Consider the following 15,592-nt stretch of genomic DNA (forward strand, 5'->3'; position numbering starts at 1 on the left):
CTGATACACATATTCTCCGGCGAGGCGTCTTGTCATATGGTGAGCACGGGGAGAAAACCAGTGTGTCGAAGGGGGGTGTGAGTGGTGGACCAGCGGATATATCTTCAAGGGAGAACAATTTGAATCTAAAGCAGGCCTGTGTCGGAGATCTGATACCCGAAAAGGAAAGTCCACTATAGCAACTTACTAAAAACCAGCGGTTAAAGACCAACATCGAAGATGGTGCCTGGGAGAAACGTATTATAAAGTTAAGATGTAGAAGAAAAGAAAATTCAGTGTTTGTTTATATTTTAAAAAAATATTAAAAAATGTCAGTAAGACCAATTTTTGGGTTTACTTGGATATTCATTTTACTTTTGTTTTCGCAAATCATTAATTTTTAAGATTGTTGAGAGAAGGGACCGCTTAGCAATGGTTGAAGTAGTTCACGAGTTCTGTTTGTTTCTTCTCTCAATTTTTTTCATAAAGCCAAACCAGATTATGGTGTTAAAAAGATGTAACCCTTTGTTCAAAAAAAAAAGATGTAACCCTTGTATTTTTAAATTGAAAACCGGTTAACAATTTTATTACAATATTATACTTTTTCGTTTCATTTTAATTGTCGTTTTAAATTTCGGGACACATATTAAAAAAACATTTAATTTTATATATTTACTAAATAAAAATATCATTACCAATACACTTAACCACATTTCAACTAACTGAATAATAGATTGAAATATAAAATCAATAAATATATTTATTTTGAAACGAAAAAAATTATTTTACAACAATAACTAAATTAAAACGGATGAAGTATATATTTATTTATGCTGAGAAAGTATAGTTTTATTTTTTTCATCTTTTGCCTATTTTGATCTTTCACTCTACTCTAAGGGAGATGCAGCACACTGACACACCATAGCTCGAAGTCTTGTGTTGTGTTGTGTTGTTGGAATGAGTTTAACGAACATTGCCCCACATGTACTCCATCGCATGGATTAAGATTTATGTGGTAGTAATGTTTATAACCGTATAATATCTGACGCTAGAGTTTTTATTGCTATCAAACATTCATTATACTTTTCTGGACTATAATACAATGATTTCCAATAATATTGCAAATTTATGATAATATAAATGTAGATCTGAAAAAATAAACATTTTTTGTATATGTAAGTAAATTGATTATTTTTCAAGATTTTCAAGTATATATTAATCTAAGATGGTAAGTGATTAGTTTACAAAAAAAAAAATATGGTAAGTGATTTCACAATTATTGTATATATATTTTTTAATTATTGTAGTTTAATTGATTTATCTTCAATAAATATTTTATTAAATTATGTGATTATGGAACGTTCATACAATTTTAGTAATATAACTAATTAACTACACCGCCCCCATATATAGGAATTTTGACTTCAAAAAGATGTAATAGTATTGATATCTTGATATGTTTCTGTATATGTTTGTTGTGAATATTTATTTTTGTGGGTCGCCGTCTATAAAAAACCGTCAAAGGAAACCGTTACTTCTCAATCTCAACACTACCCCATATTGTTTCTCTATTCTCTCATCTCTCCTTCCCCTCTTCTCTCTCAATATATTGTTGAAACGAATCGAATGCTTTGTGATCTCTTGAAACTCTCTGATACATTTCAAGTTTGATCTTTGTCTAATTTTCATTTGATCACCTTCGATAGTTTTTGAATTAGTTCACTGTAGGATCCATTTACAAAGATGTTCGTGAAGAAGCTGGTCGAGAAAGCAGGGAAGAAGGTACACACAAACTCCTCTTTTTTATCGAACTGTTCATCTTCTTCTGCAATTAGGCTTCCCAGATTCAGTGTGAGAAGAAAAATAAAAACAAATATCGAAACTGAAATTTACAGAAATCGATGTTAGATCGATTGTTAGAATAATATTTAATTTTAAAAAGAAGAATTTTCCTTGGCTCCGTTATTATTACACATATTTGCTTTATGATGATTAAGTTCGTACTTGTGTCGGATTAGTAATACAGATCTTATTAACTTGTGAATGTGACTGTTACTCTGTGTCGGTTCGTGGTTAGCCCAGATGTTTAATCCAGTTTGACACTTTAGTTAAAATAAAAACATTTATGACGTAAGATGTTTTTGTCGACACGCATGTTTCGTGTCCTAAATTTTTGAATAGTCGCATTAAATGCGTATCCAATCTCGTTACTAACTATCTGTTGACTTTTGACTTATCCACACCATAAGAACCGAACCGGCATGTTTATCGTGTCTCCCAGCCGAACCGTCCGGTTTAGTCGTAGCCAGAAGAACAGAACAGAACAGAATCATGCAAACTCTTACCATTTTTCCCTATTGTTGCAGCCTGGAGGAAGCCCATCGGAAGGGCTGAGAGCTAATGACGTTGAGCCACGTGTCGTGTTACACTATGGAATTCCATCAGGAGCTCACTTGTTTGCTTATGATCCGGTTCAGAAGATTCTCGCTGTTTCCACCAAGTAAGAGTTGTACAGAAAGTTTTTTTTTTCAAGCTGTTTCACTTGTTGTGACAAATAACATATTGTTTTTAATTATCAGGGATGGTAGAATCAAGTTGTTCGGGAAAAATCAGACTCAGGCATTACTAGTGTCAGAAGAAGCATCCACAAGCAAGTTTATTGAGGTGCTGCTCACTTACATTATCTATGTGTTCTCTCTTTATAACAATAATGGTTGGTCCTGAGATATTGGGGGCTATAAACAATTTAGTTAAGATTTATACAATTTTTTTAAAAAATTTGGGGATCTATCTCTATATATATATAATTTTTTTTCTAAAATTTTGAGGGCTATAGACCAATGCTCCACTAGCCTATGCTCAGGACCGATCTTGATTACAATGACATAGCTTGACATATTACTTTTGATTCTCCAGTTTGTTCAGAACCAAGGACTTCTTCTCAATGTGAATTCCAAAAACCAGATTGAAGTAAGGCATTTTCTTGAATCACTCAAAGTAGTACTATAGTAGCATTTGAGCTTTGGTCTGAAATCTAAAGTTCACTCAGGTTTGGGACTTGGAGAAGAAGCTTATGTCTCATGTTCATGTATTCAACGGCGAGATCACATCTCTCAGGGTTATGCAACATACACCTTACTTGTATGCTACAATTCTCAATCTTCTTAACATACTTTTTTTTTTTTGGGTCAAAAACTTCTTAACATACTTTCTTGATCAGTTCTTGATAATGAAAGCAAGTGTGTTTTTTGAACTTGCAGTTATGTTGGAGACTCTTCTGGTAATGTATCAGTGTTGAAGATCGATCAAGACTCTAATCAAGTGATACAAATGGATTACACTATACCTTATCTAGCATCAAATGGTAAATAACCAAAACACCAAAAAAAAAGAAGACAAAGGGTCTATTTGGATTCTTGAAACATCTTCTTGTTTGTGTTAGGCTCTCCAGTTGAAGCTTCTGATGATACTTCAGTTGTGAGCATTCTACCACAGCCAACAGCTGAAACCAAAAGGATTCTACTGGTGTTTAGTAGCGGGTTTATCACATTATGGGACATCAAAGAAAGCAAACCGGTTCTCAAAACAGGAGGAAACGGTATGGTAAAGCAAGAAGCAAAGAAAGCCACTTGTGCTTGTTGGGTTTGCCCTTCAGGAAGCAAAGTAGCAGTTGGATATAGCAATGGAGACATTCTAATATGGAGCATGACAGAGAGTTTTTCCATGGTTTGCAAGCTTAACCTCGGATACAAAGCCGAGAAGACACCGATAAATTCTCTAAAATGGGTCTACGCTGAAGGGAAAGCAAGCAGAGTTTACGCCACTGGATCATCCTCAAACTCCTTGCAAGTGGTTTTACTTAACGACCAAACCGAAGTTAAGATGGTTAAGCTGGGGCTTCATGTCTCTGAGCCTTGTGTTGGCATGGAGATGATCATGGCTGATGCTAAACAAGATTCTCTCCTTGTTCTTGGAAAGTCTGGACGTGTGTATGCCTACGATGATTATATGATTGAGAAGTATCTAATTCAATCTCAGTCCAAGTCACCTCCTTCTCTCCCTAAGGAGAGTGTGGTCAAGCTGGCGTTTTCAGATTCTTGCAGTGGTGTTACAGTGGGAAAGTTTCTTACAAACTCTTCACACTTGCTGAATCTCTCTGACGAGGATTATGCTCAGCTGGCGAAATATACTGCGCCGTTTCTTCCTTCTCAGATAGTTTCAAAGGAAGCTTCTCGTTCTGCTCATTTTCCTGGTTTCACCAAAGTTAAGAATGTTTACATCACGGGACATAGTGATGGAAGCATTGGTGTATGGGACATGTCCTGTCCTTTTCTCGTTCCTGTCTTGTTCCTGAAAGAACAGGTAAATTTTCATAGACTCTTGTGTTAATGGTTCATAAAAATCGGTGCGCGCCTAGGCGGCAAATCAGTCCTATTATACGGTTCAAATCGGTTTAAACCATTCTAAATCGGTTTAAACTATTATAAATCAGTTTAAATCTGTTAAACTAAATAATAATGTTAGTATTAATCCATAATTTTGTCTAATTTATTTTCTTTCGTATATCTAATTATGATAATTCATCAAAATAGTTTTATAATTAAACCCAAAAACTAAAAATTCTTATATAAATGAAAAATATATAAAATAAATCAATAATTGGTTATCTCCTAGGCTCCACACAATCCTACTAGTGGTTAGTCCTCTACAAAGCTCATAGTTACCCCCTAGTGATTTCGTGAACATTGCTTCTGTTCAATGTACTTCTGTCTCTGATGTGAGTTGCTTAGCAGGCTGATCAAGATATATCATCACGTGGAACTGCTGCATTAACAGCTTTGCATTTCGACAGCAACTCAAGGCTTCTTGTCTCTGGTGATCAGAACGGAATGGTTCGCCTTTATAGGTTCAAACCTGAGCCATACCTAACAGAAAACAGTTTCATCCCTTTCCAAGGTATGTTAGAAGTTAGCTTTACTATCTTGTGTTGTGTCTTCATATATTGATACTCTCTTTCGTGTTGCAGGAAGCTCAAAGAAAGGGAATAACCATATTGTTCATAGTGTCAAGCACATAAAGCTCACTGGCTCCATAACATGTATTCAGAAAAGCCAAAACTCAAAACATCTCGCTATCGGATCAGATCAAGGACATGTTTCTCTGGTTGACGTTGAGGAAGCAACTGTGTTATATACAAAACACATTGCTAGTGATATCTGTCCAGGGATCACCTCCTTGCAGTTTGAGAGCTGCAGTGTGCAAGGCTTCGAGAAGAACGTGTTGGTGGTTGCTATGAGGGACTCGTCTGTTTTTTCTTTGGATAGTGACACAGGGAACATGATTGGAACCAACATGGTTAAGCCTAAAAAGCCATTCAAGGCTCTGTTCATGCAGATTCTAGGTAGATTCTCACCTCTTTTTCAAGTTAGTAAACAAAAAAAAATCAAGATCTTAAATGATTCTTATCAAATGCAGATGGAAAACAAGACTCTTCAGGAAATGGAGAGAGCATAGTTGAGGATGTTTCGACAAGGCAGCCTTCGGTTTTGCTTTGTTCTGAGAAAGCTATATACATCTACCCATTGTCTCAAGTTGTCCAGGGAGTGAAGAAGGTTCTTCACAAGAAAAAGTTTAGTTCTCCATCCATTTGCTCAGCTTCTACCTTCTATGGAACCTCTGGTGTTGGCCTTATACTTGTCTTCTCTGATGGAACTGTTGAGATAAGGTGAAAACATCTCTCTCTCTCTCTCTTTTGTCTTTCTTCATATTCAAGGTCACACTGATGTTTTGAATTGTTTCAGGTCTTTGCCAGAACTATCTCTACTAAAACAAATTTCCATTAGAGGCTTCACGTACTCTTCACCAAAGCAAAACTCATTACCAGAGATTACCATATCTGCTTCATGGGATGGAGATCTAGTCATGGTACCCTTCTGAATACACACTGGTAGTAAGTACTCAAGCTTGATTTTAGTTGATCATCTTCTTGCTTGATGCAGGTGAATGGAGACGATGAACTTATTGTCAGCTCAGTGTTACCTCAGAAGGAAACATTTAGGTTAGACTTGATAAGAGTTTGCTTACATCTATAACATAAAGACAAACTGAAAAGTCTTAAAACTGTCTCTATTTTAGGCTTGTTGAGTCATTGAGCAGAGTTTACAAGAAAGATAATGCTGTTTGTCAGGATGGAACCACTGCATCGGCTGTTGCGTCATCTCCAAAGGAAAAGAAGGTGAAGCAGCCAACATTGACTCTACAGCTTTCTTTAACACACAAATGAGTAACTAATCCATGTTGTTTTGTTATAGGGTATGTTTGGTTCTGTCTTCAAGACTAAACCCAAGCGTGCAGCTGATACAGAAACAACAGAAAGCACCAAGGAAACTATTGAGGAGCTTTCTAAGATCTTCACCACAGCTAATTTCCCGTGGAACAACAATGTTGAGCGTAGTAGAGAGAGCAATGTAGTTACTAGAGTTGGCGACGAAGAAGAGTTGGACATAGGTAAAGGTCAACATATCCTTAGTGATGTAATAATAATCGAGTCTGTGTATGTTTCTGATCTTTTTCTTGTAGATGACATTGACATCGAGGATGATGATGATCATCAACAGCAAGAGCTGCCTAAAGAACAAGGGATATTGTCAGGGATTAGTAAACAGAAACTGGCGAGTAAGTTTACGAGCTTCAAAGGTAAGCTGAAGCAGATGACGGCTAAGAATGAGAAGAGTGTTGAAGAGAAACACGAGGAGAAGAGAGGCGCATCAATCGACCAGATCAAGAAGAAGTACGGTTTTGCTTCTTCGTCTGAGGTAAGTTTCTCTATAGCCTTCTAGAGAAAGTTATGTAGCTTGGCTGGCTCAGCGGTTTCATCATCCGGTGTTGTTGTGCAGGAAATGGGAGCTGCTAAAATGGCTCAGAGCAAACTTCAAGACAACCTGAAGAAGCTACAGGTACTCTACTTTTGATATCACAATTCACATGATCTTTGATTGTTTCGTAGAGTTAAAAATCTGTTTTGTAATCTATGCAGGGAATCAGTTTGAAGACGACGGAGATGGAAGATACTGCAAAGTCTTTCTCCTCTACGGCTAAAGAACTGTTGAACGCTGTTGAGTTCAACAAACAGAGCTCAAAAACTTAGCACTCTCTTTTCTCTTGTTCTATTCATATTTCTTAAAGAACTCAGAATGTGACAAGTACCATTTGTTGGACTATATTTATTGATGTAGATAGCTTCTCTAAAGTTTTATACTACACCTGCAAGGAGTTTTTTCAGCTTTCTTTTGTACTAGTTGAGAAAAATGTATAAACCAAAAATTCGACCTGTAGAAAGGTGTAATCGACTTTTCACCGATCATAGAGAAGATAAAATTAGAGGCATGCAAAGCAAACACAGTGTCATAAAACTAGAAACGAAGTTCAAAGCTAAATCCAAAGTTATCATGAGGAAGATGAATTAATCCAAGTTAAACATAAAAGGGGGGGAAGACATAACAACTTTCTCCCTAAAACTAGTAAAGCTAACACATAACAGAAGAGAAGATACTTCAATTAAACAAACTGCTGCTGCTGCTGCTGCTGCTGATGATCCATCTTTTTTAATCATCATCTTCCTCCTGTAAAACACCAGATCAAATAAGTGTTAAAACTAGATATAGTAGAGCAACAGTTACAAAGATGGAGAGACTATTTTTGTATCAAATGCAAGCAGAAACCTCATCACTTGCAGCATCTTCCTCGTCGTTGACTTCAGACTTGGACTTGTCAGAGTCATCATCTCCAGCTGTACTCGTTCCATTAGCCTGCAAAATTAAAAAAAAACATTTCGAGATTACATTTGTAGTCTAACAGTAGAAGAAAGAAAATGACAAAAAGAAAAAGAGAGAGTAAAATAGTTAACCAATTTCATGTTGTATTTTTGCATAGTCTTGGCGTATTCAGTCTTTTTGGTCTCAGCCTTGGCTACATAAGGAGCTTTATCCTGTTTCATTCCATTTTTTGAAAATTCAAAAAAAAAAAAAAAAACAGATCTAAAGATTTCAATTGAAATTCGATTCGATAAACAACGAGACTCACTTCAGCAGTCATTGATTTCCATTTGGCTCCAGCAGCTTTACCAACCTAGTAAAGGATTAAGTAAGAATCATATGGAAAAAGTCTCCAGATGAAGGCACTACTACTACTACTTACAGCTCCGACGGATTTGTTGTCAGGGTTAGCTAGATTGAACTCCTTTCGGAATCCCTCCAGGAAGACGAAGAAGGCACTTGGAGGCCTCTTAGGCTTGTTCGGATCCTTCACTTTCTTCCCTGCTTTCTTCCCTCTCGTCTTCAATCTGTGTCACAACAAATCCAATTCCAATCATCCCAAATCATTATCAAACAAACAAACACCATCTCAGATTCCCTCATACCTCTCGTCACTGCTCTTCGCTTGAGCTTTGCCTTCACCACCTTTCATCTCTCCAGATCTGCGATAACAGTAAAACAATGAGAACACGAAGAGTTGGACTCGGACTTTGACTCAGAAGACGCGGTGAGAGCGAGCGAGCGAGAGAGAGCTTTTTTTTACCTGTGAACGAACGTTAGGGTTTTTTTTTTTTGGTTATTCCTTTGCTAATCTGATGTGGTGTATTTAAATCAATTCCAGATTTTTTTTATTTTTAAAAATACTATATTTAGTGATGTGGCGGGATTTGCCAGGTAAGATAACTCAGATGCTGTGCTTTGGATCTTGACCGTCCATCTTACTATGTTTTGCTAATCTGATTTCATTTTCTTTGCGCCACGTCAATTACATTTGGCGCCAACTATTTATTTTCTAGCGGAATGAGTTTTTTTTTTTAAATAAATATTCTTGCTACCCCACCATTTGCATTTAATGTATTAATTAATAATTGATGACTCACTCCTATTTTAACATACTATCTTAAATCATTGATTATATGCAGATGAACCGTTTTGGATTTCTCCCAAAATATCTATCTATGCATGAACACTCACACTCGCACCTCTTGATGTTGATTAATACTCAATTTATAAATTTTAAAAAAGTTAATGGTGTTTATTGAATTTCTATTGAATAAAAATTATGAAAAATTATTATTTACAAAAAATAATACATTTACAATCAAGTTTTAATGTGTTTTCTCATTTTTGTAAACGTTTAAACTTTTATTTAGCCTCAATATATATGTTTTTATCAAATATAACCGGTAGATCTATTACAATTTATACATTATCAAACAAACAAGGGGAACAAAAGAACAGAGCCTTGCAAAATATGTCAAGGTCCCAGGTTCATCTTATCTTATTCTCTTACAAACGGGAAAGATTCGAACCTACTGGAAAATAAGTCACTATGATCGGAGCTCTCCAAGTATCATCAGCTTTTCTTTTTGCTTTCTCCAGAGACATGACTTTCGAGTTACTAGTACTACCATCGTCTGAGCTAATCCTTGAGCCGGATTTCGGAACGAAGCAACCAAAGAAGGACGTGAAGAGAGACATGATCGGAGTTTTTAAAAACTTTAGAAGATGGCTGATGTTGTTTATGTTTGGTTTCAGGTTACTATAGGAGAAGGTTATGTTATGTATTTATACCACAAAACCAGCTACAAATATTCTTGGACACGTTCCTTGGATGGGACCTCTATTATCTTGCTAGCCAAGCTTTGCCCTTTCCTCAAGTACATTTGACTATTCATACATACTAGTGGCCGAAGTGGACAAAAATAGTGATATTCTCTTCTTCTTTTTTTTTTTAAACTCTATGATTTTTTTTTTTTTTGAAATCTCTATGACTTTGACAAAAAAAAAACTCTATGATTTAAGTTTTTTTTTTTTGAAATCAAAAGGCTGATATATTAACTCTATGATTTAAGTTAGAGGCCCTATCACGTTTTCTGAAAATAATATCTCGACTCTATATTAATTTGGGCCCATAAACTATATAAAAGCAAATTAAATCAAACCCAAAATGCAACCCATTAATAATTGTTTTTTCATTAAAAATATATTGGGTCCGGCCTAGCAAAGTCATATCAACCGTAAAACATAAAACTAGCGCAGCTCATGATTTTAAAGAAGGAAACCAATAGATTCGGAGGACTTCAAAGAAGGACATAGAATTTCCAGAGCCAAGAAGAACAAGAATCTCTGATATCCTTCTCTTCCACTTAAATATTCTAGATCTTTTTTCTTAAAGGAGATTCTAGGTCTTTTAGTAGAAACATCAAACATAAAGTTATTTAGGACTTCTGTGAAGTCTTTTGGTATCTAGAAATGTTAGTCACAAAGGCTAACAGCCTAACAGATTCTAAGTCATGTTGGTTTGGAGTACTTTTTGTTTTGGTATCATGACTTTTTGTGATGGGAAGTCGGAAATAATTCTTCTTTTTGGAATAGTGCAGTTAGGTAGAAGATCGAATTCATTTCAAAATCTTGGTTTCTTAAGTGATCTAGATCAATCTGTAGTCAAGATTCAAAACTTTCAAATGTGTGATGATAATTTAGTTAATGCAACTAGCTAGTGTATGTGTGTGAATGAGTGGTCCTATTTGTTAGCTCGTGCTTTGAAATCTACACCGACTCCGACCACACAGCAAAGACCAGATTAAATTAAGGGACGTGTAGCGTATAATGAGGTTCCAAACTTGATAGACCACTTCAAGTGTGTATGTATAAAAAAAAAAAAAAAAAAAAAGTGTATGTATGTGTGACTGTCCGTTTACAATGACGAAAACATGTCTTTGTTAAATTTCTTTCCATTTATTCTGTGGACCAAAATTTAGTTTCACCTAACCTGGAAAAAAAATATTTTTCAATGTTTTCATAATTTTTCTTGTTTAATATGGAAACGTAGGGGTGTTCAATCCGGATATCGGTTCGGTTTAGGTTCGGTTATTTTTTCGGTTTTCGATATTTCGGTTAGTAAAATATAACTATCATTCTAAATCCATATTTACTTCGGTTCGGTTCGGTTTATATACCATCGGTTTTTGTTTTATTCGATTTTATACCAAAAAACAAAATTATTTAGTTTGAGATCATATTATATGAATTTTAGAGTCATATTGTCAACACAATCATTTATTAAAAATATATTACATGTTCAAATAAATGAATAAAAAAGTAAAAATGCTTCTACCATCAAATAAAATAATCAAATCTATAACTAAAATGAAAGCTTGAAATTTTGAAAATGAAAATATGAAACAAAACAGAAACATGAAATTTTTTTTTTCCATTCTTCTATATTTAGTGTTCATTAAAGTCATTTTTTTTTCAATTGAACACGAAACTCTGTTTATTTACAGATAAAAACAAAATTATGAAAATTTTCCATTAGTTATTGTCCATCAAATTTATAATCTTCATATTAATTTAGTGATGACTAAAATAAAGAAAAAAGATCAAAAGAAGACTTAGGGAATAAGATGTCTGAATTGCGATGTATTGTTATTTAATTATAGTTCAAGTGTTCTACAAATTAAAGTTCTTTATTACTATAAATTATGGTAATAGTTATTAACACAAATTTAACTTATGTAACAAATAGATTTTCATGTATTGTTATAAAATAGATACATATTTACATGTTTCTACTTTTAATCGGTTCTGTTCGGTTTATTCGGTTTAATCGGTTATATACCAAATCATATCCAAATCCTACGGTTTTTATAAAATTATATCCATTCGGTTTATATGGTATATACCAAAACCAAACCATATTATCTATTTCGGTTTGGTTCGGTACGGTTCGGTTTTACCATATTGAACAGCCCTAGTTCTGAGCAATTTACAAAATGCAAATCTATTTTATCCAAAGCAAATAAAATTGAAATTTAATGTCAATTGTTATTCCATATGAAAGCAAATTTCAATGAAATTACTCGGAAACTTTTTTATATGAAAAGTTTATGATCATTTGAATATGTTTTAGTTTTATTGTGATAAAACCAAAAAGGCTAACATATGACAAAATTCTTATCTTTATAGCAACTTGTTTAAGAATAATAGATACCGAATGATTACTAAGGTTTTGTGGAAAATAAATGAATAAATTTCACAAAGACACTTTTAAGCATTTACAAAGAAACGACCTTTTTACTTTATAAAGGTTCCATTTCACATCACTGTACATAGTATATAGAGTATTTTATTCTGTATATTCGATTATATATTACAAGTTTCAACTGAAAATAGCTTATGTCACCGTGTTCGTAGATCAAATGGTTAGGAGATCAATATTCAAGGGGAATAGTACTGAGCGTTACAAGACCATTAAACGAAAAACCTAATCCAGAGTTTTATTTATATAGTTTTCAAAATCGAATTTTTTCATCCTGTTTTTCTTCTTTTTTTTTAAATGACCAAACTATTACTATGATGTGAACATGAGTTCTAAAAATGTGGAAGACAGTGAAACTATTTATAAATTTCCGAAGTAAAACAAAGTTCTAACAACTTTTTTTTCCAGTTCACACGTTCATATTGAAAATAATCTGGCTAGGATATTATTTGGTCGATCTTCTTGGCATTTTCTTATATAATTTTAATTTATTTTTATTCGAATAGAAAATGCATAAAATTGACAAATAAGACCATAGCATGGAAAATGTCATATTAAAGAATGGCGGGTTCCTCAGACCTTCTCTCCTTCCACAAAATCTAAAAGAAGAACTCTAATTTTCTTATATATCCCCTCAAACTTCCTTCCCCTTTTTGTTTGGTTTCACCTAAATCAAGATTATATTACAAAACCTATTTAAGTAATTCGAAACTCAAACAATGAATGCTTCATAGATACTTGATCATCCACTAGCTCTTGTCTGAAACAAGACATAGAAGAAGAAGACAACTGATCAAATGGGCCATTGCATTTCATCTCTATTCTCTTCCTCTCCGTCCAAAACAGGTCTCCAGCATAATCATGGTAATTAATTACTAATCTCTTATCATGAAACTCTTCTGCACGTTCTTGTTTTCTATAATAAGGTTCTCATCTCTTTGTCCTTGTGAATGATTAATCAGCCTCGACGAACAACCACAGTAATGGAACAGAGTTCTCGTCGTCAACAACCACCACCGCCGCGACGTCCAACAGCAGCGCCGGACGACGGAGCCAATTCTCCGAGGCGATAAGCGAGAGTTCCGGTGGGATTATAACTGATTCCGGTCAACTACTGGAATCACCAAATCTCAAGGTCTACACCTTTCTTGAACTATCGACGGCGACCAAGAACTTCAAACCGGACTCGATGTTGGGTCAAGGAGGTTTCGGGAAGGTTTACAGAGGTTGGATCGATGCCAAGACTCTTCTTCCTTCTAAAGCCGCCTCCGGTATGATCGTCGCCGTCAAAAGATTGAACTCCGAGAGCGTTCAGGGTTATTCAGAGTGGCGCGTAAGATCTAAACTCCTAGTTTCAACCATTAACATAATTATTTTCGGATTTTGATTACTTCTTTAACGAAAAACATACAAAGAAACCAATAATTACGTTATTCGATCTAACGAGTTGACTATTCTAATCAGGAAACGACCAAGACTTTCTGTTGCAAGTCTTGCACAATGGTTTAAAGAAATAATTGATCATAATAATATAAAACATGTTTGTACTAAGATTTAGGAGATTAATAGTTTTAAATTAAGGCGGCTATAAGTCTTAGTTTTTTTTATCAATTGTCTAACACTGACAACAAATTCCCTTTGTGATTGTTACTGCTGGACTTTGTCTATAATATCATTAGCTATTATAATTTCATTAGAATATTATTAATATGTAACATTATAATTTAACTGGTAAGAGTCATAGAAATTATAAGTTCTTTTATTTTATTTTTTATAAAATTTTCTTTAGCACGGTCAGTTTAGATATATTTTGGAGTCCAAGATCTTTCAGCCGGTTTATTGTATATTTTGACGGGACTATATTAGTCTTTAAGTTAATTAAGCTAAATGAGATTTTGTTGGGTTTGTTTTTGATGACAGTCAGAGATTAACTTTTTGGGGACGCTTTCACACCCAAATCTGGTGAAGTTATTAGGATACTGCCGTGAAGACAAGGAGCTTCTCCTTGTCTACGAGTTCATGCCCAAAGGAAGCCTTGAGAATCACCTTTTCAGACGTAATTAAGATCTTTAAAATCCACAAAACACCATCGAATTCGTTTTTTAATTTACTTTGCATGATCTTTATTTGATTCAGGGGGCGAGCCTTTTCCTTGGGATCTAAGGATCAAGATTGTGATCGGTGCAGCTCGTGGTCTTGCGTTTCTACACGGCTTACCAAGAGAAGTCATATACAGAGACTTTAAAGCCTCCAATATTCTTCTCGATTCCGTTAGTCTAATTAAAACATCCATTATATGATACTCATGTCAATTAGTAGAATTCTTAATCGTTTGCTTTGGCTAATGATATTTTGTTTTGAAATTGTTAATCTGCGCAGAACTATGATGCAAGGCTTTCAGATTTCGGTTTAGCAAAGTTAGGACCATCACAAGAGAAGTCACACGTCACAACTAGGATCATGGGCACGTATGGTTACGCTGCTCCTGAATATATGGCAACAGGTACACTTAGAAAACATAGTTTATTTTATAATTTAAATAGTCAGATTGCAGTTGATAAAGGTTTAGGTTATTTTCTTCTCCTCAGGACATTTATACGTCAAGAGTGACGTCTATGCGTTCGGCGTAGTACTATTAGAAATAATGACTGGACTAAGGGCACACAATACAAAACGGCCCAACGGACAAGAGAGTCTAGTCGACTGGTTAAGACCAGACTTGTTAAGCAAACACGGAGTGAAACATATAATGGACAAAGGAATCAAAGGTCAATACTCATCCAAAGTCGCAGCAGAAATGGCACGCATCACACTCTCTTGCATCGAGCTTGACCCAAAAAACCGACCACCCATGAAGGAAGTAGTCGACGTACTCGAAAACATCCAACGCATTAATGTTGTTCCAGACCGTTCTTCCACTAAACCGGCTGTTGCTAGCTCTTCTCGTTCCTCGCCACATCACTATCAGTATGGATATCGAGCTGGTGCGGCTGGGGCTGAACGGAGGAAGTCACCAAGGGCGTCGCCTGGAAGGGTTGGAGTACAGAAAGAAATGGCTGCTTGATGTTATTTATTTATCGGCCATACTGATCCGATATGGTTTCAGAGTCCTTTTGATTCTATTCTATTCTATTTTTTTTAACTCTATTCTATTTTGAAATCAGAGTAACTAGAATTTATTTGAGACCATATTATTGGAGTGTATAGAATAGCGTTTTCTTGTGTTGTTGTATGAGATACTATAGTTGCTCAACCGTTGCAAGATGGAAAGTATGTGAAATTTAATCAAATATCATGCTAGTATATTATTTTATTAAAATGCACATTATCACAGTATATTAAATCAATAGCATGTTCATTTTGGCTTTATCGTAACCGAATTATTACTATGAGTCCATGATGTGCACATGAGTTCAGAGAGACATGAAATAAAACTATAAACAATAACAATATTTCCAAACTAAAACAAAATTGCCAACTATATTTTCAAATCACATGATCATAGAGTCAAAAGCTTTGGCATTTTCTTGGCATT

At 34.9% G+C, this 15,592-nt stretch overlaps 4 protein-coding genes across 6 annotated transcripts; 2 read left to right on the forward strand and 2 right to left on the reverse strand.

Moving 5' to 3' along the window:
- The first annotated feature begins 1,315 nt into the window (after positions 1-1,315).
- On the forward strand, positions 1,316-7,260 carry LOC106348145 (syntaxin-binding protein 5). Of its 3 annotated transcripts, none has more exons than XM_013787815.3 (17): positions 1,354-1,761; positions 2,346-2,479; positions 2,559-2,643; positions 2,896-2,949; positions 3,029-3,120; positions 3,240-3,343; positions 3,422-4,341; positions 4,770-4,935; positions 5,006-5,380; positions 5,455-5,704; positions 5,781-5,904; positions 5,979-6,037; positions 6,115-6,214; positions 6,291-6,486; positions 6,559-6,794; positions 6,876-6,935; positions 7,016-7,260. In XM_013787815.3, exons 1-17 carry the CDS (start codon positions 1,723-1,725, stop codon positions 7,124-7,126), a joined length of 3,105 nt encoding a protein of 1,034 aa, XP_013643269.1. In that variant the 5' UTR covers positions 1,354-1,722; the 3' UTR covers positions 7,127-7,260. The 3 variants fall into 3 exon arrangements, with proteins under 3 accessions (XP_013643271.1, XP_013643269.1, XP_013643270.1); XM_013787816.3 differs by having other exon boundaries at positions 1,361-1,761; positions 4,773-4,935; XM_013787817.3 differs by lacking the exons at positions 6,876-6,935; positions 7,016-7,260 and having other exon boundaries at positions 1,316-1,761; positions 6,167-6,214; positions 6,559-6,725.
- A 105-nt stretch (positions 7,261-7,365) lies between these two features.
- Positions 7,366-8,619, reverse strand: LOC106348146 (high mobility group B protein 4). The gene is made up of 7 exons (XM_013787818.3): positions 8,557-8,619; positions 8,399-8,455; positions 8,176-8,320; positions 8,062-8,106; positions 7,886-7,966; positions 7,701-7,787; positions 7,366-7,601 (listed from the first exon to the last, which is right to left on the reverse strand). Exons 2-7 carry the CDS (start codon positions 8,443-8,445, stop codon positions 7,584-7,586), a joined length of 423 nt encoding a protein of 140 aa, XP_013643272.1. The 5' UTR covers positions 8,446-8,455; positions 8,557-8,619; the 3' UTR covers positions 7,366-7,583.
- Positions 8,620-8,792: 173 nt separating this feature from the next.
- LOC106351937 lies at positions 8,793-9,569 on the reverse strand. The gene has a single exon (XM_013791650.3). The coding sequence runs from the start codon at positions 9,492-9,494 to the stop codon at positions 9,303-9,305; it is 192 nt and encodes a 63-aa protein (XP_013647104.1). The 5' UTR covers positions 9,495-9,569; the 3' UTR covers positions 8,793-9,302.
- Positions 9,570-12,598: 3,029 nt separating this feature from the next.
- On the forward strand, positions 12,599-15,347 carry LOC111214362 (probable serine/threonine-protein kinase CST). The gene is made up of 6 exons (XM_022717103.2): positions 12,599-12,921; positions 13,020-13,390; positions 13,978-14,113; positions 14,194-14,327; positions 14,437-14,560; positions 14,646-15,347. The coding sequence occupies exons 1-6, from the start codon at positions 12,855-12,857 to the stop codon at positions 15,119-15,121; spliced, it is 1,308 nt and encodes a 435-aa protein (XP_022572824.1). The 5' UTR covers positions 12,599-12,854; the 3' UTR covers positions 15,122-15,347.
- The last annotated feature ends 245 nt before the right edge of the window (positions 15,348-15,592 follow it).

Source organism: Brassica napus, chromosome A3, assembly GCF_020379485.1.
Source record: "Brassica napus cultivar Da-Ae chromosome A3, Da-Ae, whole genome shotgun sequence".
Lineage (NCBI taxonomy): Eukaryota > Viridiplantae > Streptophyta > Magnoliopsida > Brassicales > Brassicaceae > Brassica > Brassica napus.